This window comes from Salminus brasiliensis, chromosome 15 (genome assembly GCF_030463535.1).
Source record: "Salminus brasiliensis chromosome 15, fSalBra1.hap2, whole genome shotgun sequence".
Lineage (NCBI taxonomy): Eukaryota > Metazoa > Chordata > Actinopteri > Characiformes > Bryconidae > Salminus > Salminus brasiliensis.
This window is the reverse complement of record NC_132892.1, coordinates 28,203,373-28,229,765: the sequence shown is the minus strand read 5'-3', so window position 1 is coordinate 28,229,765 and position 26,393 is coordinate 28,203,373. Positions and strand designations below refer to the sequence as shown.

Genomic DNA, 26,393 nt, shown 5'->3' with positions numbered 1-26,393 from the left:
CATTAGATTAACATCTTAATTAACTTCTCTGGTAGCAGACGCTGGGTTTTATTCATCACATTCTCAGATCTCAGATCATCTTCCAAACATGGCATGTGATGTTTGGAAGATGCTGGATTTTGGGTACTCAACTCAACTGATTTGGTCGTTTTGTGGTTTTAAAATAAGACCTACAGAAGCATCATATTGCTTCCATGTTCATATTTTGAAAATGCGGCAAAGCTGGGATTCAAACCCAGGATGTTTTGAGCCACCTAAAAAAAAAACCTCAAGAAATGATAAATAGTAAAAAAAAAAATTCTCTTTATTGTTTCTTGTTAACAATGAACTTTTTTCCAAAGTTTGTTTGCTGGACCACATCAGATTTAGGAATGAATTCATGTCCAAGTCAAGGTGAGTTTTCCAGTGTTACTATTTCCCCCAATCCACAGCAGTTCATTTGAAAAATCCTAATCACGCCCCTCGCTATCTGTTCTGTAACAACAACATTTCCCACCATGTTTGTGGGCCAATATGTCTGAAACTCCTTTTTTCGTTTGTCATAATATCCACTTGTATTTATATAAAAAAAACACAGGAATGTAAATACATAATACTTTCATCATAAAAAGGTGCTAACTTGCTTCAAAGCTCGTCATTTTACAGTGAAACCTACAAAGGATGATCTGTGTGAATGAATGAATGAATGAATCAATGAATGAATGACTCAGTGAGTGAACAAATGAATGGATGACCTACATGACAGAAATCCTGCAGCTGTGTGTGCCGTTGAAGTATTCAGCTACGTGAAACTGACATCTGTACCAATCTTCACAATTCATTAAAAACTAACTTACAAAACAAGCACTCGGAAGTATGTAACATTAAAAAAACCCACAAATATTTACATTCAACCAAACAGTCCTAAGAAAATGTCAAAAAAAAAAAGAAAGTCAAAGGATGGAGACAGTTTTAGATACCTTGCATAGACCCACAGTCTTTAAAACATCATTTAAAAAAAAGGCACGAAGACTCTTTGGCCTGTTTGCATGACCACGACCCAGTCTCAGAATAAATAGACACTCCTTTGAAGCATGATCAAGTATATACACAACATATGGGAACGACTGGAATGTAATGAAATGCACTAAATCAGGGTGGGAAGACCTGTGTAGCGTGAGCTGGACCACTGAAGCAGAATAGCAATTTGGAGTTAAGATGATTACTAAATCATTTCTGCCAATTTCACCCCCTATTTGAAACCCGTCCCTCAATGCAGAAGGTGCAAGGACCTTAATTTCCATGGCTTTTTACAGTTCCTTTCATTACATCTCTGTGATATTTACACATTTGGACGTTCAGGTGTGTGCAAACATGAAGCACCATGAAGCACCACCCGTGGTCGCAGGGAAGGTGTCTTTGGCTTGTGTTTAAGTTTTGTGTTGGTTGTTTTCTAAAGCAGGTTAGCGAATCATTCGTGTTAGCAGCCACTGTAGCAGAAGGCTAGGAGTAGCTTTCGTTCTCAGTCCAAGATGTCATCCACTGTTTCTTCTCCAGCGGCTGCGGTTGCTCTTTGCCAGGTGTGTTCACTCGCTCTTCCCTCTTTATCCGTACGGCGCTGTAACTCGGCACGCTGTCGTCATATTTGGAACGTTTAAAAAATCCACACTGAGGGCAAAAATGACAGGGATTAATATTTACATTAGCCAAACTGGACAAAGGTTACTAGACTTACTAGACCAGTGCTTCCCAGTCCAGTCCACAGTTTTCCCCTGTATCCAAGCGCTCGGCACAACTGGGGGTGCACAGTATGTTGGTTTGTTGATAAATGGGAAGGTTTAGTTATGATAATATTAATATTAAGAACTCATGTGGATCTGATACAGCCAATAATTATATCTGTACAATAACTGACCATCCCATCCTCCACAACACACCAACTGCTGTTAGATTGGACAAGCTTTACAGAGTGTTAACAGAGTCTAACGGGTCACACTGTTGGGGCAGATCAGCTGGTCATGTAATCATGCTAATGTTAGCATGGTGACAGCATGCAAACTGCCTAGTCCAGCTCGTAGCACAGCATTAAATTAAACTTCCAGTAAACTGAAAACTCATGAAGCGCCACAAAGCGGCTCTGAATAAACATTTTAGAGGTTAGATTAGAATTTCCATGGAAGATGAAATGGTAGTGTTGATGTTTTGTAAAGCTTGACCAGCCTGGCAACAGTTGTTATTAATAAATTTAGGGAACGTTTCATGAGGAAACATGGCTAGGTCGACTATCACGTCTGATTTGACTTATCATGCCTGTGTAAAACAAATAAATTACCCATGTTTATGGTTTTTACCTGCAGTAACTCTGTCAGTATCGGACACATTTAAGGGAATTTGATTGTCGAAGTTTCTCTATAATTAAAAAAGGTCTAAACATGGTCATTCAGAGTGGTTTTGTAGTGGCATTTCAAAAATACATGTGTGAGGAAGACGTCAGGCAGAAGTTGAATTTTAGTTAAAAATAAAAAAACGCTTGATGTCAAAACCTAATAATTTACAGACTTTGAATTTTGGTAGAAAATCAAAGTTACATACCTTCCAAAAACCAACACTGACCTCGAGCGCCAACATTAGACAAACGTCAGACTTTGGAAATCAACGTTACATTTCCATCTAACGCTGTATTTGGTGGTTTTGCGGTTTTAAAATAAGGCCTATAGAAGCACCATATTGCTTCCATGTTCATATTTTGCAAATGCAGCAAAGCTGGGAATCAAACCCAGGATGTTTAGAGCCACCTAAAAAATTATCAGTAATTAAATTACAAATTCTAGACACTCAAGAAATGATACATAGTAAAAATAAAAAAACAATATATATATATATATATATATATATATATATATATATATATATATATATATATAGTAAAATAAATCTTGTTAACAATAAACTTTTTTTCACAGTGGTGTTTTTAACTACATTTATTCATGCAATTTAATGTCAGGAAGACGTCAGACGTTGAATTGTAGTTGAAAACAGGTGATGTCAAAACCTAATGTTTTCCAGATGTTGAATTTTAGTTGGAAATCAAAGTTACATATCTTCCAAAAACCAACACTGGGTTGACCTCGAGTGCCCACGTTAGACAAACGTCAGACTTTGGTTGGAAATCAACGTTACATATTCATCTAAAACCAACATTGAATTGACATCACGCTTCAACATTAGCAGACGTTGGGTTTTGATCGTTGGCATGTGACGTTTTGAAGATGTGGGGTTTTGGTTACTTAACATCACAACTTGTCTATCAAATGTCATCACTGATCTATGTCAAACTGGCATTGTGCTGACATTCCAATTTTTGTTTAGGCACATTAAGTGTGTTGACGTTGGTGGCCAGCTCTATCCAGGAGTTCTATCTCCATTTTTGCTGTTTCTCTTTTTGACATAATGTGCATATGGCAGTTGTTCTTTACATTGCTTCTGAATGTAATAAGTGGACCAATAGAAATGCTCCAAATGACTTATATGTAATGAATCATTTTTTCTTCAATTAAAAGTTAAGAAGGTTTTTATATTCTGCAGTAAAGTTGCCATTTTGGAGACACAAGGTTTTGTGTGACGGTGACAATAAATGACATCATGAGTCATAAATACTACAATAAATGGCCACATTTCTGCTGTATTCATGCTGACCCGCGTCAGTAAGTTTCCATCTCATACCCAAGCCACTCTGAATGACCGTGCAGCACCTTTCCCTTAAAGGCATCAAATGATGTTGTTGTTTTAACCTGGAAATTCTGAATCAGTGCATCTCTACTACTGAATGTTCTTGACTGAAGCTGGGATCATTCTGGGACTCTCTGGGACTGGACCAAACTGGAAAACACTGCGTAAGACCAGTACAAAAAATGTAAACACAGGAATGGTATGTGTACAGCGTGCTAGGCCAGGCAAAAGAGTAACAAGCAGCATTGTTTTCCCCCAAAAGGCAGAAACCTGTCACAGAAAAGAACTGAATGTGGAAAATGGAGCATGCCCAGAAAGCGAAAGTTAGACATGTGCCTGTAAAGGTCCAAGCAAGCTGAAAGGAGCTGCAGTTTTCCCCCAAATCAAGCTTAATGGCTTACAGTCACCATCATGTACACATACCCGAAAGCCTTACAAGAGGAAACAGGACAAATTCATGTATGTAAACCATTTACCCTCTGCAGCGACACCATACATGAAAGGTTTGCGTATCTCGTTAGCATTCTAAACAAGGAAGCGGCCCACCATTGGCCCACCATCTTCCCCAGATCTAGGCAATGCAAGACAGCGTGATGTCCCAGGCTGGAGCGAGTTAGCGAAGGCTAAACCGACTCCCCATGCTAGCTCTGAGCACCCATAAAGCTCGAGTGGATCTATTACCCGGCTTTTGTTTTCTGTGTCTCATTGTCTCTCTCTCTACGCATCAGAAGTCAGTCTCTCTTTCTCAGGCTCGTTTTTGGGGTCTTTGTCGTTTTTGCCGAAGAAACCGCACTAGAAGAAGTAGAGTCGTTTGGATTTCTTGCAAACAAGCCACGTAGACCACATCATGGCATATGACATTAGTGATTGATTTAAGGTATAAACAAGGGCGGTCCTGATAGAATGACCGCGGATGACTTTGTTTTACCTTCCAGAGCAGGAAGATGAGTAATCCCAGCAGAAGCAGCCCCAGTAAGATAGCCACCAGGATGATCCACCACGGTAAGCCTGCATACTGCGCGGCCTTGCGTCCTGGAAACACGGTCACTCGTACCTAATTCAGACGGACAAACACAAACAGAATAATTTGTTTGTAGAATTAGAACGCAGACGCATTCATTCAGCAAAACCTCCCAACCCTGTGTGCTCAGCACTTTGTCAGACCCCTTTTACCAAGCTTTTGTAGTCATCTAGGAGTGGCCTTTCGTTCTTGTTTGGGGGATTTTCACCCATTCCCCCTTGCAGAAGGTTCTTGAGCATGCAATGATCCTTTGAGCTCTATCCAGAGATTTTCAACGACATGTGAGGGCCATGGCTAAACTCTCAGCTTGTATGTTTATGGTCATTATCCTGCTGCAGAAGCTCATGTTCTGTTCATCTACAGCTGATTTACTGACTGTGTGGAGCTTGCTTCCAGAATTTGTTGCCGTTTAATTGGCACTGGCTGCAACATAAGCCTGAAGCATGACTGATCCACCCTGTGCTTAACAGTTGGAGAGGTGTTCTTTTCATGAAATTCTGCACCGCTTCATCAGTCCTCAGGACTTGTTTCCAGAACCATTAGGCCTGTTTAGATGTTTCATTGACAACTTCTAAAGCTGAATTTTGTGGTGAGGACGCAAGTTCAGAAAATAAACCCCTGGAATGGAGTTTGACTGCAGACATGACAATTCTGGCACATTTTAACACTAAACTGCTATGGATTTTTTTTTATATAGTTCAAGTATGCAAATTCACTATATATACACATATATACTGTATATGCCTCCATAACGGTACATAGTGTTTGGACCCCCAGGACTGACACTTAATTTATCATGACAGATTCTGTGTGTATGTTGCCCTAGAGTACTTTTTCATGTTTGTTTTTTTATTATCTTTTTAAGCTTAATCCCTGTCTGGGAATCCTGCCCAAGGGGTCCAAAAGTGTGTGGACACCTGCCTGTCTAATGTTTTCTTCTGACATTAAGGCTGTTAGCATAGACAGTCCATTCTACCTTCTACATTTTACTGCAGTAACAGATGTTTACCTATTATCGGAGGCATGGTAATTATCGAAGGCACTCACCTGTGTGTCTTCATTTCTGAGAACTACGTTTTTAGGTGCAGAGGACAGACTGAGCGATGCTTTCACCAGGATGTCCACGTAATTGAGATCGGAGAAGTCCTGTCAGAAGCAACAGCAGTGTTTTACACACTCTTATTTTAAGTCTGAGCACAATGATTGATTACGTGAAGCATTAATGCCTAATAAAACCCCCACCTCCAGGAAGGTGCTGTTCCAGAGACGAGCCTTCAGCGCTATAACAGCGTTACTGTCCAGTCCCTGAAGAGGACACATAAACTGCACGCAATTCGCCCCATCGCCACACGACTGCGAAAACACAGGAGAGACAGCTGTTTAAAATCAGTGGACCTGGAACAGACGGCTGTGTTAAATGTAGAAATACACAAGAGCTGCTTTTCGAAGCCTAGACAGCATTTCTCGGCTGCTACTGTTTCAAAGTGAAGGACCCTTCATATAGAGCCCAGAAATGCAGCCTACATTCGAGCGTTTTGGAGGAAGTATCCTTCCCTGCCCTTGGTTACTCACAGATAGAGATCTGCATATACACAGATAGAGATCAAGCATTACAGCGCCGGAAAGAAAGAACAGGCAGCACAGAGAAAGTGGTGGGAAACGAAGCCTCAGGCTGCTAAGAAGTAGTTTTCATAGGACAGTCCTACCGAGGACCCTCCGTGCCTCAGCTGCAGCCTAGGCTTTGAAACACAGCTTAGCTGCTCAAAAACAAACGTATACCCAGACTTACCAGAACTTTGGATTTCCTCTTGTCAGTGAAAAGGGAGTATTTGGGTTGATCTGAGCTGGAATCCTGTCCGACTTCCCGTTTGGGTCTTGTCAGTGAGGATTCCTGACGGATAAATAAAGCAAAAAGTACTTAATGCAGCATTAGGTGAGAACTGGGATTTATTTGCTCGTGGGCTCCCTCTATGGGAGAGAGGGGGGGTACTTTTGTACTTTTATGTTTGTGGACACCCCTTCTAATCAGTGCATTTAGGTACTTTAAGTGGCACCTTAATCTGCTGACACAGATTTGCAAATGCACACACATGCACACAGCTTGCCAAGTCCACATAGAGAACTACTGCCAACAGAATAGGACTCTCTGGAGTAGATACGCATGGACCTATTGGCACCATGCTGCCTAATGCCAGGAGTGGGCTAGAGGGGTACAAAGCCCCCCAGCATTGAACTGTAGAGCAGTGGAAGAACTGTGTTCTCTGGAATGATGGTGGTGCTCCATCCAACACTTTTGGGATGAGTTAGGGAGATTTGGGGATGGTGATCATCCAACATACTAATGCTCTCATCAATAAATGCAATCAAATCCTCACAGCAACACTCCTCAAAATTCTAGTAGAAAGCCTTCTTCCATGGACAGTAGAGACATTTACTCCAACAAAAGCAGGATCAACTCTTTAACACCCTTGATTTTGGACAAAACAATAAACGGTGCAAGTGTCCCAATACTTTTGTCCACACACTTTCATACACTTTTTCGTTTACATTACTATCCTGACTGCTGTGCTGGGTTTTGGAATCAGGTATATGAAGTACGATACAGAGTGTTCAGTGTTTTTGAACAGATGAAGAAAGGACTCTGAGGTGTGTGTACCGGTTGGAGTTTGAGGGTGTTGACTTCGTGTGTACTGCCGCAGCCGATCTTCTCCACTCCGGTACTGCTGATCTTCATCAGGTACAGCAGCCACTTTTTCGAGTCTGTGCTCTTGGGCCACTGGATGTTCAGGAACGCTGTGCCGAACGACTTCAGGGGCTTTCCCAGGTTTATGACCTTTAAGAAGAGCCAGAGTTAGTCTATTACTGACACAAGGACAGTGACGCACAGTGTCAATGATGCAAAGCACCAGAAGTGACTTGTGTACAAACAGCAAACAGCTCTCCCTTGTGGAGAATCTCTAGCTTGCTACACCAAAGTGAGTGAGTTAATGAGTTGCAAGTCAGGTACATGAGAGGCTTCCCACTTAAAACAGTGGTAGGCAACCATATTACAATACATTCAGAGACTCTGAGAGGCTGTTCACACCCTGCGTTGACATGTAATTTTGGTAAATTAGCTACTGATAAAGTACCATTATATGACCTACTCTGCTGATACAACACATGTGTGTGTGTTCGCATAATATCACAATCTATTCACCCTGAATTCATAGTCGATCTGGCTGCCCACTTCAGACTCTGTCTTCATAGCACTCTCTCCTTTGACCTGACCAGTGAATTCCAGCTGAGACGGCTTCGCCACCCTGAAGACAAACCAACAGATCCGTTTAACATTTCACATGAAACTTTAATACCTTCATTAATAAATTCAATTATAATCTCTGGAATCTCTTGTTCTAATAATTAATGCTGTTGCAGTTGTATCTAATGACCTAAGGGGGTGTAAAAGAGTTAACAAAAGGTAAATGATAATAATAATAATACTGCACACATCTGTTCAGTCATTTCTTGTTATATGTCTTGATATTTGGAATACTGGATGGAATATTTTGGATATTATTTGTACTATAACTTTATTCATAATGAGATTTTAATGCAAAATAAATAACAACAAAAAACCCTAAACAAAAATGTTAATAAAAGGTATTTGCACAAGAGCACAGACTGGGTGTCAGAAAGCAAAAATGGAATTCCTGTAAAGAAGAAGGTTTTGCTCATATACAGGTGCGATGAGGTGAGATTTGGGGTTTCATTAGTTGTCAGGTATAACCATCAAAATAAAAAGAAATAAACACTTGAAATATATCAGTCTGTGTGTAATGAATGAACATAATATACAAGTTTCACTTTTTGAATGGAATTACTGAAATAAATCAACTTTTTCATGATATTCTAATTCTAATATTCTAATTTTATGACAAGCACCTGTATATATAATATGTGCTATATATATATATATATATATATATATATATATATATATATATATATATATATATATACATAATGTGTGTATACATGCATGGCCAATGGCCAAAATTAGTGTAAATCAGTGTGGTGTTAATGAATGTTTTAGATTTAATTAATCGTCTTAATGCTTAAAACTCCACAAGCTAACCTGCCAATAACCTGGCTTTCTGATTGGGTGCTGTCCTTTTGAATTAACTTCTGATTGGTTAAAAGCATTAACAACATTAACAATATTATATTACAAATAATATTAATATTATTTAACATTAATATTACAAATAACAATATTATAAACTGTAAATACTGCCCTAGTTACGCAAGGCCTGGATTCTGTCAGTCCAGTTTAACAGTCTACTGTGAGGTCCCTGGTCACTGCTAACTGGAAAGACATGAGTCTCGTATCCACAGAGATACTGTGTGTAGATGCATGCAAGACATGAGTAACTCACCCTGAGACGGACAACAACAGCTCAACTAAAACATTAGCCTTCTTTGTTATGCTCAGTGGTGGTTGATCACTTGTCCTGCAACACACACACACACATACACACACATTAAGTTATCACATGCTGTCACTGTAAGAAAACAAATTGCTTTGAAGTTAAATGGATCATGAAAAGTTATCATGTTTTCGTTTTAGATTTATTTCATTTTGAGGTTTATTCACAGCATTTATGAGGTTTAGACTCAATATGCAAATGTGTGCATGGTTGTGACATCACAAATACAATGATTTCAAAACAATAAGATGATTTTCCATAATATGGACCAGAAATAAAAAACACACGTACGTTTTGAGCTGGAGATTTACCGCCACTTCAGTTATGTCTAATGAGATTCCACCAGTGCTCAAAATGATGTAGAACGTCACCTGTAGTGTTCAGAACACAGCATTGGAACGGATCTGCAGATTGGCCACATTTCCAAAAGCATTAGCTGAGTTATGGCTGCCTTACCTCTGCGTCTTTTTTGAAAGGATTCCCCAGCTCGCACTCGGCTTGAGAGCCATTTTGATTGGCCACACAGATGACCTGTTTGTCCTGCAGACGAAGAAGGATGATGTAATGTGTGCTGAAGAGATAATAACAGTATTCTTGCATAGAGTCTGTAAACGACAGCGAGCCCTGGTGTACAGTAAATATGCAGAAACTGCAGAGAAGCAGGCAGCTTTTATCTCCGTTTATTCATTTTTTTCTTTTTGTTACTTTGATAAGAACTTATTTTCACAATAAATAAATTCATGTACTGTAGTTCTTCATGGGCAAACCTCAGAATACACACTATGAGACTAGGAGCCAGATTACCCTTTGGAACTTAGTTTACATTTGAAGACCTATTTAATATCTACTTATTATTCAGTAGCTGCTATAAATGATTCAAAGACTGCTATAAAGTATGCTGTTACTGACAGAAATGATTCAGTAACTGCTATAAATGATTCAGTAACTGCTACAAATGATTCAGAGACTGCTGTGAGTGATTCAGAAACTACGGTTAATGATTCAGTAACTGCTATGAAAGATTTAAAGACTGTTGTGAGTGATTCAGAAACTACTGTAAATGATTCAGTTACTGTTATAAATGAGTCAGTAATTGTTATAAATGACTCAGAGGCTGCTGTAAGTGATTCAAAAACTACTGTAAATGATTCCGTAAATGCTATAAATGATTCAGAAACTACTGTAAATGATTCAGTAACTGCTATAAATGATTTCGAGACTGCTGTAAATGATTCAGTAACAGCTATAAATGATTCAGAGACTGTTGTAAGTGATTCAGAAACTAATGTAAATGATTCAGTAACTGCTATAAATGATTTAGAGACTGCTGTAAATTATTTTAAAAAACTACTGTAAAAGATTAACTGCTATAAATGATTCAGAGACTGTTGTGAGTGATTCAGAAACTACTGAATTCAGTTACTGTTAAAAATGATTCAGTAATTGTTATAAATGCTACTATAAAGTATTATGTAACTGCAGTAAATGATTCAGTAATTGCTGTAAATGATTCAGTAGCTGCTGTGAAATTAATATGTGAATATCTATTGATGAGGAACTGTATGTCTATGCAGTTCAAACATGTCTGAAAGCATTATTAAATTAATAATTAAATCCATTCCCTAAATCCGTTTCATATTTGAACATTTCCTGTAAGGATTATTGAGATTATTGAGTTCAAATAAGTAAACATGCTAGATGGTCAGGGTAAACCTGGACTAGAGTTACATGAATCTGGTCTACTGTCAAATCCCCCTACTCCATTGGACTAACTTCAGTTAGACAGACTTACAGTAGTCTTGGTGCGGGAGGCGGAGTAAGAGAGGGATCCAGGGAACGATCCAGTCACAACCGTCTCGTATGCGTCATCTCCTTTCTTATTGGTCACTGTGACCTCCAGAGCGATTTCCTTCTGGTCGCTAATGGAAATGACTGGAAGTCCATTTACACTAGGAGAACAACAGAGGCACTTCAGGTAAAGAGTCTAGGAGCACTGATGCAGACTAAATTAGTCCACCTTTAGTCAATCAGCAATCAGTGACCTAGCTGAGGTGAGCTATGGCGCTAATGTAGCTAACAAGTAATAAAATCTAGGGATAACATTAGTGAGGTGCTAACTGCTTCCTAAAACCATGTCAAGTTATTAAGCAATCTCTAACAACTTGCCTGAGCCTGTATGACACACTGTAATCTATAAAAACAGACAAAAGTCAGACTTCACGATGGCAGATACCACTACTTTTAGATGAAAATATATGGACAAAAGTATTGGGACACCTGCTCATTCATTGTTTCTTCAGAAATCAAGGGTATTTTCAAAGAGCTGATCCTGCTTTTGTTGGAGTAACTGTCTCTACTGTCCAGGGAAGAAGGAGGTGAGGTTAAATGAGGGAACACACAGAGCATTGATTGTCCTCTTTTGCTGAACTTACATTGGCAGAGGTTTAAAGATGTCACTGTTAGGCTCCCGAGAGCAGAAAATGTACTGCATCATCAGTTTACTGTTGCAAATGTTGTCACTGCCACACCCCTCCTTCACAAAATTCACCTGTGACAGTAGATAAATAAATACATTCATTAATAATCCATAAAACACACACTGATCAATTGATTTTTTTGTAACTGCTGAGTGTAGAGCTCTGAGGTGAGGAACAGAGAGTCTAAGCAGTTTTTCCACTAAGAAAGAGTCAGCGCTTAGACAGTTGGGCCACCAGGGAAAGTAGCTAAGACCCAAAACTAACTGAAGCATTATGTGTGTTGAGCTACAAAATTCTGACAAGTCCTCTGATGTCTATTAATACCAAAATAAGAAAAGCAGTGAAAGATTCTGGATTGGTGATTGGACGTCGGGGTGGTGGTTACCTCACTGACAGATGGTTGACTGGAGCCAAGAACAGGGAGGAGATCACCAAGAGAGGCTTGTCTCTTTCTGCGTCCAGATTGGTTCTGGATCTCCACCGACACTTCGATAGGGATGCCTCTCAACTTATCCTTTAAGGTGTCCTTCACAGAGCGAATGAAGAATACCGTTGTTATAACATATAAATTCATAAAGGTATCTTTCATATTTAATGTAACGCTATACAACCCTAATGGAAACTGTACAGTAATTATAACTGATCCCATTGAAATTACATGGTTATTTAGGCCAGCGTTACCATGTAGGCTAAATGGGAAGGGGTAGCAGTATGTAATCTATGATCATGTTTTTGATCATTATTATTAGACATCATCCAGGGTTAAACTGATCTAAGGTGCCGTACCTGCAGTCTGACAGATTTTTCGACACACTTTTGCTCGTTTGGCTTTCTGAGCTCCAGCACTCCTGTGCTTTCGTAATCTGTATCTGTGGGGAGACGTGGGGTGAAAGCGACACGAGAGGGAAGGCCCAGCTTCTTCCTCTTAGACTCCACCTGGATGGTGTATTTCATTCCTGGGCGAGAGAGAAAGGAGTAAGTAGGTGATTGAGTTATAAAAAAGTAAAAAAAAATATAAAAGACAAAACAATATTTTCAGCTTAAATGTCTGTCCCAACCACATTATCAGTCCCAACACTGACCAGGTTTTTAACCTTCTGTTTACCGACTATAAAGTTTCTGCCATTTCCATCAGTGAAATTTAGCTAAACTGACTTGGAATGTATATATATCTCTATATATATCTACATATCTCTATATATATATATATATATATATATATATATATATACATAATATATATATATATATATTAATATATATTATAATATATAATAATTTCTATACTTTAAATACTACTTTTAATATCATACGACTATAAAAAAGCATTACCAACTATTAGAATGTAATAATTTAATAGATATTTATCATCTAAATTTAAACAGATGACAACTCATGAGCAGTACAAAAAATCCAGTTCTCTGTAGTAGGGTCCAACAAAATCAATCCTAGGAGAAAACTTCAACAGCTGTTTAACAACTGCGCAAATTCCAGAAGTTACATCCAAAATTCTTCTTCTAAGGACCCACATCTACTATAATTAGAGGCCAGTCTTAAAACACGGCTCGTTGTTTGTGCTCCACTGGTTCCATAATGGTGGGGTGCTGGGGCCCGGGCAATTGCCTCTTGCAATGCCATTTAAAGAAGGATGCTCAGCCGTCATAGCTGTTACACCAGTCCTTAACTACACACACATGTTCATGTTCAGGGAATACTATGTGCAATACCCCCCCCCATGTGCAATTAAAAGTCTTTTGCTGTAAATAATATTGTTATTGCTCTTTTAATTCTTATTTATATTGTGTATATAGTGTAAATTATTTATCCAAATTTTTGTAACTGAGTGTCTTGCTATCTCTTTCTGCTGTTACACTGGGAATTTCCCCACTGCGGAACTAATAAAGGACTATCTTATCTTATCTTATCTTATCTTATATAAACGATCGTGTTGTACATAAGATGCTACCCTGGATACTAATACATTTTAGGAGATTGTCTAGGCAACAGACCCCTCCCTCTACTTCCCAATAAATAAATAAATAAACAAATAAATAAATAAATAAATAAATACCACAAGTGGCGTATTTATCATTCAAAAACAGCAACATTTGCACATAAGGAGACTTAAACAATAAGAATAAAAAATATATAGAATCTATATGTTATTTATGCATATACCTATACCCCCATAAGCCTCAATATTATCAGAAAGTCATGGACTCACGAATGACAGGGCTGTAGTCTTTGGAGTTGGACGTGAAACTGAAACAGGTCTTCACCTGAAGGCTAGAAAAACACCACCATCAGTTCCAAATCTGTGCAAACATGTTAGAACACCACAGTATGGGATTTAACAGACCTCACTCACCAAATGCTGTCACCACAGTTCTTCTTAGTGAGGTCTAACTCCTTCGGGTTTGTGGTCACCGTCTTTTGTATGTTGACGACTGGCCTGGCTCTGTAACATGTGGAAAGAAAGGGCGATGATAACTCAGCTGTCAGAGAATTAGTCATGAATTAGTATATATATATATATATATATATATATATATATATATATATATATATATATATATATAACCACGATAACTAGGGGTGGGAATCATTCCAGGTCTCATCATACCAATCACAATCACTCATCTCTATATTTTATTCATTTTAATTTCAATTATTGCTCAAAAAAGCAAACTTTTTTAAATACAAAATGTACACACTGTTCATATCATCTTAATCTGACCACTAACAGAAGCCTTGGAATCACTGAAATGAAACAGCGCCATCTTGTGGACTGTCAGAAATGCATCTTGGTAGTTTGATCACTCTTGACTACAGTGTATGAGCTTAATACACATTAAAATATAAACAATTAAATATAAATACACCGATACTTGATAAATATCTTCATATACTGATACTATTTTTCAAGCCCAAAATATTGCAATATTATACCGTTCTGATTTTACCTTCCTTCCACTCTTAATGATAACTCTTATAACTGATCTATTCAGTATCAAAAAGGGTCCTGTGCTGTTACAAGTCACTGACCTTTTTGGCACATAGAGTGTAGTGGATACTACCATTGTACCCTAGTACCCCTAGGTAGTTTTTACCTCTAGTTTGTAACATGCGATTTGTCAGTGTGATCTCACCTGAACACGGCTACAGTGTCCGACAAGGATCCAATGGCTAGGTCTGGATACTGATTATTGTCTAAATCCATGTTCCCAGCTAGGGAATATCCAAACAACCTAATGTTCTGATCTTTCCCTTTCAGCACCTGAAAAAACCCCAGAAAAACACAAACATGAGAAATGCAAAGGTGGAGAGATCGACAGAAATACCTGAATTGTCTAAAGTTCTGAACAACTTCAGCGTTACTTTATCTGAAGTTAGTCTGAATTACAATTATTTCATTTAAATTAATTAGGCAGGTTGTAAGGATGTATGACCTAATGCTCTGACAATACAGCTGGTAAAATCCTAGGCAGCAGCTATCAGCAATATTAAACAAATATCTCAGAATTTTGCTCCATTTAAGTTCTATTTATGATTTAATTCCCCCTTTTTCTCCAAAATTGATAATTAACCAATTAACCAAATCAGCCAATTAACCCATCCTGTCCCTTCGAGCAATGTCCCCGACATTCACAATACATGTGAAGTCAGTCATTGCTTCTTTTTGCTCTGAGGGTCCGGGTCCCCAGCTCTTCCGCACCAGCTAACAGATGCCTGTGCAGGCCAACATCACAGTGATGAAGGGAGAGAGCGCCATCTAACCACTCGGCGAGATTGTGCTCTCTCTGACTCTGGCTGCTGATGGCAAAGCGGAATGGCTTGGGATTCAAACTTGCGACCCCCGGCCACAAAGGCAGCACATTACGCTGCATTAATTAGTATCATTTTGGAAAGGATTACCCTTTTATCTCCATAAGTCAATTTTAAAAGAATATTAAGCCCATTTTTTATTTTGCTGTTTTTCATTTTGCTGTTTTACTGTCAGTTTCTGGTCCTGAATGCAGCTGTGAGAGCAGACCTTGTTTTAAACTGAGTGATACGAGATAAACGCTGCGCTGATTAGATAGGAGTGGAGTTGGGACCTGAGCGGGTTTGTTTTTGAGGCCGTCGGCTGAGCCGTGGTAGACGTACACACTCCCTAATCCACCTTCATCATAGGGCGCCCCGATAGCCACATCTGCAACAGAGACAGACACTGTTGAAATACATCAGTCTATTATTACTGTTAACATTGCTGCAGCTGTTCACACTATCACCACCATGACCACCAACTTCATAATCCACGTGATTATTAAGATCATCATTATCATATTGTCATTGTGTAAAAAAAAAACACTCTTCGCGTTCTTCAAATGGCTCTTGTATTGGTGTAAAACCTTTTGCTGATGGTTGTGTATAGCACCAAAAAGGGGGTCACTCTTTTCAGTACTACACAGAACGTGCAACATTAATTTACCTGGCTAAAGGTAAACATGGATCCATTATATGTTATAAATCAGGGAACCCTTTTCGATACTACTCAGACCTTTTTGTTTAGAATGTACATGGGAAGCTAGGGGCCTCAGCCTTGTTAAATCAAGGCTCAAATCAAATGACAGTCAAAGAAATGTAAAACTTCCGAACCGTTAAAACCATCCAGGTTCACATCTCCAAGGCTTTCCACAGCCAGCCCAAACATAGAGTCTTTGGCACCATCTATTCTGGTTCGGACCGCCTTGTTCCAGTTTCCGTTCTGATTGATGTAGACGTAGATAGCCCCGCCGATGTCTGAATTCTTCTCAAAGTATTGAGGGGCTCCAACTACAAGATCCTGCCATCTGTGGAAGAGTGATAGGAGAGAGCAGAGGAGATCAGCATAAAGGCCAGATAACGAGCCTTTCTTTGCTTCTACGTATGATAATAAACAGGCTATAATTTCCATGTTTCTCATTTCTGCATAATTCAGTCAATAAGACATAAACTAAATCAGCCAGAGAGGTTTGTTATGAAATACACAATATGGACAAAAGTATTGGGACACCTGTTCATCCACAGTTTCTTCTGAAATCAAGTGTGTTAACAATGTGATCTTGCTTTGTTGGAATAGCTGGGAAGGAGAAGAATGCTTTTTAATAGATTTGGAGCGTTGCTAGTTCCACTTCTCCACAGCGCAATGCTGGGGGGCTTTATACCCCTCTAGCCCACGCCTGGCATTAGGCATGGTGCCAGTAGGTTAATGCTTGACTACTAAAGAGAGTCCTATTCTACTGGCAGTGCTTCTCTACAGGGACTAGACAAGTTGTGTTTGTGTGCACATCTTAACTTAAAGTGTCCGAATGCATTCATTAGAAGGGGTGTCCACAAATATTTGGACACATAGTGTATGTAGGTCCTGCTGGTCCGTGCTGGTCTTACCCATCTCCATTTATGTCGAGCAATGCAAGGTCATAGCCAAAGGATGACGCGAGACCCTCCCCTTCCAGGATGTAGTCAGTGATCAGCTGGGAAGATGTTTCAGACTCCTTCTTCAGAAAGACTACCGCTCCACTGTGATTGGCTCTTGGAGCTCCGGCAACAACAGTTAGCTGGCCCTTTTTAGTCACCATGTGACCAGAGTCGAGAGAGAATCCTGAAAAGAGCAGAGCCAGTCAGAAGAAGTGTTAGCTTGAAGGCTTTACTCTCAGTGTGAGCTGAACATATTCAATAACAGTTCATGAGACATTCCAGCACATGTGATGTGTATGTGACCTAGTGCCCCACCGATATGAACAGTGACTGACAATGGGAAAAAAAACAAAATAATAATAATAATAATAATACAAACCGGATTCCAAAAAAGTTGGGACACTAAACAAATTGTGAATAAAAACTGAATGCAATGATGTGGAGATGGCAAATGTCAATATTTTTTCTGTAATAGAACATAGATGACAGATCAAACGTTTAATCTGAGTAAATTTAACATTTTAAGGGAAAAATATGTTATTTCAAAATTTAATGGCGTCAACAAATCCCAAAAAAGCTGGGACAAGGCCATTTTTACCACTGTGTGGCCTCCCCCCTTCTTCTTACAACACTCAAGGGAATGCTCTCCCATTCATGTCTAATACAGGCCTCTAACTGTTCAATCGTCTTGGGCCTTCTTTGTCGCACCTTCCTCTTTATGATGTGCCAAATGTTCTCTATAGGTGAAAGATCTGGACTGCAGGCTGACCATTTCAGTACCCGGATCCTTCTCCTACGTAGCCATGATGTTGTGATTGCTGCAGAATGTGGTCTGGCATTATCTTGTTGAAAAATGCAGGGTCTTCCCTAAAAGAGATGACGTCTAGATGGGAGCATATGTTGTTCTAGAACCTGAACATAGTTCTCTGCATTAATGGTGCCTTTCCAGACATGCAAGCTGCCCATGCCACAAGCACTCATGCAACCCCATACCATCAGTGATGCAGGCTTCTGAACGGAGCATTGATAACAACTTGGGTTATCCTTGTCCTCTCTGGTCCGGATGACATGGCGTCCCAGTGTTCCCTAAAGAACTTCAAATCGTGACTCATCTGACCACAGAACAGTCTTCCATTTTGCCACAGTCCATTTTAAAAGACCCCTGGCCCAGTGCAACCGTCTGAACTTGTGGAGCTTGCTTAGAAATGGCTTCCTCTTTGCACTGTAGAGTTTCAGCTGGCAACGGCGGATGGCACGGTGGATTGTGTTCACTGACAATGATTTCTGGAAGTATTCCTGAGCCCATTCTGTTATTTCCTTGACAGTGGCATTCCTGTTTGAGATGCAGTGACGTTTAAGGGCCCGGAGATCACGAGCATCCAGTAGAGTTTTACGACCTTGACCCTTACGCACAGCGATTGTTCCAGATTCTCTGAATCTTTTGATGATGTTAAGCACGGTTGATGATGATACCTTAAAAGTCTTTGCTATTTTACGCTGGGTAACACCATTCTGGGTATCTTTCTGCGCAACAATGGTGGAATTGGTGATCCTCTTACCATCTTGGCTTCAGAGAGACACTGACAAGCTCTTTTTATACCCAATCATGTTGTCAATTGACCTAATTAGTGTTAATTGGTCTTCCAGCTGTTCGTTATATGCTCAATTTCCTTTTTCCAGCCACTTATTGCTACTTGTCCCAACTTTTTTGGGATTTGTTGACGCCATGACATTTTGAATCAACATATTTCTCCTTTTAAATGTTACATTTACTCAGATTAAACTTTTGATCTGTCATCTATGTTCTATTATGAATAAAATATTGACATTTGCCATCTCCACATCATTGCATTCAGTTTTTATTCACAATTTGTTTAGTGCCCCAACTTTTTTGGAATCCGGTTTGTAATAATATATATATATATATATATATATATATATATATATATATATATATATATATATATATATATATATATATATATATCCTTTCATTTTCATGATATGTATCACAACAATCTGAAACTCTGAAAAAATATCTATATTTCTAAGAGTGTAGATCCAGTTAAATGAACCAGTTATGAAACACTGTTAGTCAGAGTTCTTTAAATGCTTGTTATATCCACAATGTGCGAATAGGACCATACTGTTTATTACAATAACAACAGTTATAGCGATTAACTGCTGCCATGCTGCCCACCTCTGCATGCAGTCTGCACCAAATGATTGGCCAGAAAACTCCATAAACTAAATAAAACATGAACTCATGTAGTTCAAATGGTCACAAACTCATATTATGAAATCTATAGTCATGTCTCAAAGAATGTGGACGGGAAATTTGGAGTCTTTAGGTATGAAGCTTTCTTCTTTGAGATCTATAGACACTCCCTAATTATCATGCATGGAGAACAACTTTCAAAAATATGGTGGAAACAGCCTTGAAACCACGACTGGCAAAGGTGATTCCATTTTGTCTGAAAAGTTCATTGATAAATTGGAAATTGAATGAAATTGAAATCTTAATTTAAAATTTAGCCCAGTGGTCGGCAGGTGTAGTGGGTAACAACACCACCTTTCCCATGGCAGAGTGAGGATCGATTCCCTGGCCAGGCAACAAGAGTCCTTAGCCAAGTCTCCTAACACTACATTCTCCTACTTGTATAACATGACTCAGACCTTCTCAGACCAGGGTTCTCAAGCATTTACCAGGGTTCTCCAACTTTGCCTGCAGCCTAGACTTTGAGACATGGCTTATAGCTTATAGTTTATATGTTTTGCACAAGACATGGTGGGATATGACTGGAATGAACGATGGCATCATCCAGAACGTCCCACAAACCTAAGTAGCTATTGGCCTTCACACCATCCTCCATGGCAGCATCAACCTGAGGAGGATACGACTTATACAGGAACTCATCAGGGTCGCTGCTCAACACACTAGACATGAACAGTACACCTAGAACCACACACACATATATGCCCACAAACAGACTGAGAAAAGCAAGAAGTGAAGACTAACAGAGAGTCCTTGCACCTCAAACCTGACCTTCATCTACTTCTAACATTCAAACGGGGATTCTGTGAATTTCCGTCTGTGTTTGTTGTTGGTGAGGTTGATGAATATGACTGTGGTGTGATGTAATGATGGCTGGGCGCACCTAAGTAGCTGTTGGCCGGGACGGTAACAGCGTCCAATCCTTCAGCTGTTTTGTACATGACCTCATACGGCCCGTCATCGTAGAAACCCAGCTCCAAGAGGGTGTTGTTCTTCTGCTCCACCCGCACCACGCCTGAAGCCACGCCCCCACAAAGGTATCACAGCGGAGTCAGCGGAGGGGATGAGATGGATGGATGGGTTGATGGAGAGATGAAACCAAGAAAAGAAACAAGCAAGATGCAAAACAACAACTTAAGTGCATGGTCTCTGCTGTCAGACGTGCCGAACCAAATACTGTACTTATCTTGGCATAGTTGAATGAGCGAGGGCTCAGTACAACCTCAGACACTGTCGTCTCTTCATTTAAAAAAAAATAATTCCAGCATAATTAAAGCACAGCTGGAAAACGAGCCAATTCCTAAAACCCCAAAACTTTCATATCACAGTCTTAACTCACTATATTTACGCCCCCATAATTTACAGAAACCCAGCCCACTAGAGAAAGCCATTCATGGCTACATGTGATGGTTACTTCAGGAGAATATGGAAGCAAGGCTAAAAGCTAACATTAGCAGACTCTACTATAATTTAGATACAATTTAAGACACAGGAGTAACTCATTATTCATTAAAATTCATAATTTCTTTTGCTAAAGTTCTAAAGTTTAGGCTAAGCTAGGCTAAACCAGCCAATAAAGGCAGAGCTTATCCATTTTTATTTTCCCACAGGCCCTCCAAAAACAGGACCATCGGCATGTTTCTTTGTGAGACAAAATAACAGGGTGGTAAATGTGCTTGTTAAACAACATCTAAGCGTTTTTCCCTCCAACTAAAGTCACACACTTAAAATTTCTTCATTAAATAACAACTTCAACACTCAATTAATGCATTCTATGGGAACTTTTATGAGGAAAAAAAACACATGAACACATTAAGTTGTGATTGATTGACTGTATGTATGGTAACAAATATCGGATGAGTATCAGTCGCTTATCAGCATTTAGAGCCTTGGATTGGATCAGGGGTAAAAAACCTTAATCTGAACATTCCTACCAAAAAACCTGTGATTAATTCTCATTAATTATAATCATCGTTAAATCCTGATGCTAAAACACTCCACTACAGCAAACCTGTTGCCCCAGCCCACCCACCGTACCCTCTCTGCTAACCTTTCCAGTTAAATGCTCCAGGTGCTCCGAACACCAGGTAGTGGTAGTCTTTGGTGAAGGTGGCGGACATGCCCTGCTGGCAGGAGCCGAAACGCTCGTGGCCTCGGGCTCGACCCTCGCAGAACTTCCAGTCTCCGCCTTCGTCCCCGGTGGTCTCGTCAATGGTCAGGTCCTGACGCAGCACGTAGCAGCGGCCCGTGATGTCGCGGGACTCCTGGGCAGTGTTTACGAAGAAGCGGCGCTGGTAGCGGTGAGCGCACGTCTGCAAACGACACATCCCGACAGGTGCTTACTTATCGACTGATGGACACTAATGAACCGCCCACTTTATAACCTTTGGGTTGGATCAGTTTGGGCGAAGTATTGCCTAAATTATATTAAATTAGAGACAATGCACACACACGCCATACTAACCACAATTTTGCCACCAGGTCCTTGGCTCTGCACAGTGACTCCCATCCACTGGTTACTCTTGTTCTCTGCCTTCACGTTCTCTACACATACACACACACAAACAACAGCAACGTCACATATTTACATAATGTCGCTGTCAAGGACAAAAACCTTCAGCAGAGTCAGCAGAGCGTTGGAGACTTTTCTGCACTGTGCTCTGAGCTCAGCACTCGGCCCTGACTCTGCTCTGTAAGTTTACGTGGTCGGACACTCGGTGGCTGAGCTGCTCTCTGTGGTTCCTCTAAACGCTTCCACTATTCAATAATAATACCACTCACAGCTGAGGGAGGAAGATCTAGGAAGGAGGAAATAATTTCACCAGCTGACGTTGTTGGTGCAACGGTGTCTCCTATTACATACAAAACCATGCTGAAGTTGTAAAGAGCAGTGAGCTCTTTAGAACCACCCATCCTTTCACTAATGTGTGGGAAAAAGGCCTACTGCATGGCTAGGGGCCTGATTTATACACCTGTAGCAATGGGACTGCATATAACACCTGAATTCAATGATTAAGTGGTGTGTCCGAATACTTCTGTCCCCTGTACAACATCGGTCAGGAAATGGGGATACAGTGATGTTTGGAAGCAACACAAAGTTTGTATGAATAAAAATGTCCAACAGAAAACAGAAAGCCCAACTAACTGATCGGCTCCTAGTCATTGTAATGTTATACATTGGCGTCAGAATGGCTACAGAGATGGGTATAGATGGGTCTATACAGAGCTAGAGAGTTCATGCTTACTAAAACCTTACCGTCATTGTCAAAGTTGATTCGTTGGCAGGTATTGCTGACAGAGCTGATATCGCAGTTGTACAACCCTCCGGTTACCTGGGACTGCTGCCTTGGCAATTTATTTGCTTTGGGAGCACCAACCAACAGCCTGAAAGCAAAAGAGGCAGAAAAGAGAAGCCAATAAGATTAAGCCAATCAAGATCAGGATAGCAAATAGTGTTGGGATAGATTACGTCTTTATACATATTGGTATCCAGAGGCGCCATATTGGGGGCTAGGGCGATTCTAAGGGCCTATGACTGATAGGGGCCCTAAAAAATGTAATATTTGTGTATATTTTTTTAGCAGAATTGTTAGAGCTGTGGGGTCCGGTGCAACATTTTATGGGGTCCAAAATCCCAGGAAGTGCCCCGATTGGTGTCACACAATAAAGATTTTTAGTTTAGAAATATTGAAAGAAAGCAAGTACTGGTTTCCATTATGCATGAACCTTGTATCTCCACTTCTGTCATTTTAGCATTTATTTATTTGAATCTGACAGTTTACATTGTGTCAAAGTTCATGATGAATGGACCAACAGAAATGCTTAAAAATGACTTGGAGATACATCTTTGTTTTTTTTGTGACAGCAACGATCAGGCGTGTTGCTTTTATTTTAAAAAGTAAAAGGTAAAGGTGCAAGTATTTGTCATTGTACACACACACCCAGAGTGGTGGGCAGCCAACTCCAGCACCTGGGGAGCAGAAATCTGAGTAAAAGAAAAGGTCAGACTTTTTATCCAATCAGAACAGAGGGATCTGAAGACTAGCGGTAAATGAATCACTCCCACCAATCTTTACATTATTAAACGATTCATTAATAATCAATACTGTGTTTCTGAGAATCCATACAGTACTGCAGAACATAATATTGTGATACTTCGATATATTAATATTTTCGTACACCACTACTGAGAACCACACTATTTAGCTGGCTAAATAAACCAAATGTCAGACACCAAAGGTGTAAAGTTTTCAGTAACGGTGACCAACAAACCTGTGTCACAGGCTTTACCTCAACTTTAGCCTTAGCTATGCAGGTATTGAACCCATGGCCCCCGTTTACACCTGGTCACCTCATGCGTCTTGAGTATCAGGGTTATATCTGAGTAAGGCGCACCCAAGACTCATTCAACCCAGGCGCTAATCCAATCCCTCAGACTACTTCAGGAGGCATCTGAGCCACGATTTACCCATCCGTCTCTCCAAGACACATTCCACAGCCAAAACCCCTCCCAGTACAACCCAAACCCCAGTGACACAACGTGACACATCGAGTGAATTTGCATATTCCGTCCCACACAGCGATCTGATCTTAGTCTGACTAACCAGACACGCATTTGACTGCCCAGTGTGAACACGTGTGGTTAAATTCTTATCAGGATACAAGCCAGACACTACTCACAAGAAGTGACCAGGTGTAAACGGGGTCAGGCTGTTTTCTTCAGGGTTCTAAAAGAAGTACCCAGTGGGCAGTTTTGTGAGCTGGCCTTCAGGAGGCTTAAGGAAACCTCATGCAAGAATGAACACGTCTCTTTAAACACACAACAGACTCCTGCTTGTGTGTGGGATTCCACTGCAGGAGTGATGTCAGGCGGATTAAAGGGGGTTAAAGCTCTCAGTGGGTTTCAGTCACACCTGACTCTATGACAATCACAATGACTCTAAATGATTTTATATTTAGTCTGTTTTTGAGTCCCAAACAGCAGAAGATTCCTTCCTAAGCTTTGGGTTCACTGCATGACTGTTCATAAAAAGACTGGATCTCTCACATTCAGGGATTAAGGATAACCTAAACTGAACACGCCCTAAAACACACGTACCTTAAGGGCAAATTTCTGGTCCACCTTAATTGGTCCAGCAGTATCGGACGTGTCCTAAAGCCAGAATGTAGCTGCTGCATCATTTAGGGTGGAACGTAAAACTAAAAAACCTGTACTCTGTTTTCATTGGCTAAGCACAAACTGGTCTGACACGCCCCCTCATGCACTACTGGATTCTGACGAATAGTCTGCAGACTAGAGAAACCAGCATAGACTCAGCCAGACTGACAATCGGGGCTAAATTCGGGGTAAAATCGCATAGTGTAACCCTGACCCCTTTACGAAGTCTGATGAGTAGCACACTAAACATTCAACTTTTAAAAAATGTAACGCTTAAAACTAATACTAGGCCACAGAGCTGGCCTACAGTTTACTCCTATTTGGTCGTGTTTTAGTGACATGCCTCCAAGTTGTTGAGGGAAGCTTTTCGGCGTGCTGTGCTAAATTACTGATCTTCTGTGTAATAAAAATATGAACAGAATGTGCAATAAAACTGCAAGCCCCAACCAGAAACTAGCCCTGCACATCTGATTTCCAGCAGATTCAATCAAACAATCCTGAGAACTGGGAGTGCTGCAACCCTCAGCACCCCCACTTCACTTCCCACACTGCTGCTCGCAGTGCTCTTATTATCTCCTGCAATTCTGCCCTAACTTTCACACTCGAAAGACGAAAGAGGAATCCTCCTACAAGAGGAGGCACACTGCAGACACTGCGGGAACACCAGAAGCCCTCATTCTGTGTGCTCATAACATGGCTGCCCAGCCTGTGAGCTGCAGCTACAGTAGGCCACACATCACTCATCCCATTCTCTCAGGCTGTCCAGAGGAGAAACAACAGAGCCTTCCTTTTAGCTCCGGCCTGAAAAGAGCGGCAGCAGGACAGAGACGACCCCCAGACACGATCCAGGCTGAGGCCGAAGCTCTGGTTTCAGTGCAGTTGTTTGACTGAAAGGCTCTTTTCTTCTGTCTGGATCGGCTGCTGCGGTGACAACATTCATCCCAAACACTTCAGAGTTTGGCTGCACAAGTTCTCTTTGTGGTGGCGAACAAAAAGAGCTCTGACGGTGGAGGAGACTACGTTACCCACAATGCAGCAGTCAAGAGGCCGCAGGGCAGCGTCAAAGGACACCGGTCCACACCGGTCCCAGTGCTTTGAAATTGTGCAGACTTTGAAATGGATACAGACGGGCTGCACTATCAGACAGCTACAGACAGAGATAGCAACTAGAACAAAGGACTAACAAAGGATTGGCAGTTCCACTAGTTCACATATCAGGCCTAAAAGTCGACAACAAATAAGGGAACAGGGGGTTAGCTGTTACACGTGGTTGGTAGTCACAGTGTTAATTAATGGTACATGAGTGCCTGATTTTGAATGCAAGTACGTTTTTCCAGACAGGGTCATTGTTGCAACATCAGTCAAAATCTCCAGAAAGAAAGTCAATATGTCAACAAAATATTTCAAAAGCTAAGTCAAAATCAAAAATCAAGTCAAAATCAGCCAAAATCTAAGGAAAGCAAACAATGCCAACAAAATCAGCCAAAACCTCCAGAAAATAAGTCACTATTTCAACATAATCAGCCAAAACCTCCAGAAAGTAAATAATGGCAAAAAAATTAGTCAAAAACTCCAGATAATAAGTCAATATTTTAACAAAATCAGCCAAAGCCTCCAGAAAATAAGTCACTATATCAACAAAATCTGTCAAAATCTAAGGAAAGCAAACAATGCCAACAAAATCAGTCAAAACCTCCAGACAATAAGTCACTATTTCAACATAATCAGCCAAAACCTCCAGAAAAAAGTCACTATTTCAACAAAATCAGCCAAAGCCTCCAGAAAATAAGTCACTATTTTAATAAAACCAGTCAAAATCTCCAGAAAGTAAATAATGGCAACAAAA

At 40.3% G+C, this 26,393-nt stretch overlaps 1 protein-coding gene across 2 annotated transcripts in view; it reads right to left on the bottom strand.

Annotated features, from left to right (window-relative positions):
- Positions 1-287: 287 nt before the first annotated feature.
- The window catches only part of itga6b (integrin, alpha 6b), a 44,230-nt gene continuing 18,124 nt past the window's right edge, over positions 288-26,393 (bottom strand). The window contains exons 2-26 of one of the 2 annotated variants that reach the window (XM_072656614.1): positions 22,646-22,773; positions 21,854-21,933; positions 21,440-21,701; positions 20,273-20,404; positions 17,085-17,298; positions 16,314-16,507; positions 15,773-15,867; positions 14,825-14,952; positions 14,044-14,133; positions 13,900-13,961; positions 12,462-12,631; positions 12,061-12,201; positions 11,631-11,746; positions 10,991-11,147; positions 9,655-9,738; positions 9,490-9,569; positions 9,148-9,222; positions 7,929-8,031; positions 7,386-7,562; positions 6,519-6,620; positions 5,972-6,082; positions 5,777-5,875; positions 4,637-4,762; positions 4,390-4,500; positions 1,557-1,647 (exon numbers count right to left, since the gene is read on the bottom strand). In XM_072656614.1, coding sequence (XP_072512715.1) covers positions 4,426-4,500; positions 4,637-4,762; positions 5,777-5,875; positions 5,972-6,082; positions 6,519-6,620; positions 7,386-7,562; positions 7,929-8,031; positions 9,148-9,222; positions 9,490-9,569; positions 9,655-9,738; positions 10,991-11,147; positions 11,631-11,746; positions 12,061-12,201; positions 12,462-12,631; positions 13,900-13,961; positions 14,044-14,133; positions 14,825-14,952; positions 15,773-15,867; positions 16,314-16,507; positions 17,085-17,298; positions 20,273-20,404; positions 21,440-21,701; positions 21,854-21,933; positions 22,646-22,773 — 3,001 coding nt within the window. In that variant the 3' untranslated portion in view covers positions 1,557-1,647; positions 4,390-4,425. Of the gene's footprint in view, positions 1,648-4,389; positions 4,501-4,636; positions 4,763-5,776; positions 5,876-5,971; positions 6,083-6,518; positions 6,621-7,385; positions 7,563-7,928; positions 8,032-9,147; positions 9,223-9,489; positions 9,570-9,654; positions 9,739-10,990; positions 11,148-11,630; positions 11,747-12,060; positions 12,202-12,461; positions 12,632-13,899; positions 13,962-14,043; positions 14,134-14,824; positions 14,953-15,772; positions 15,868-16,313; positions 16,508-17,084; positions 17,299-20,272; positions 20,405-21,439; positions 21,702-21,853; positions 21,934-22,645; positions 22,774-26,393 lie in introns of both variants that reach the window. The other variant, XM_072656613.1, reaches the window with a different exon arrangement.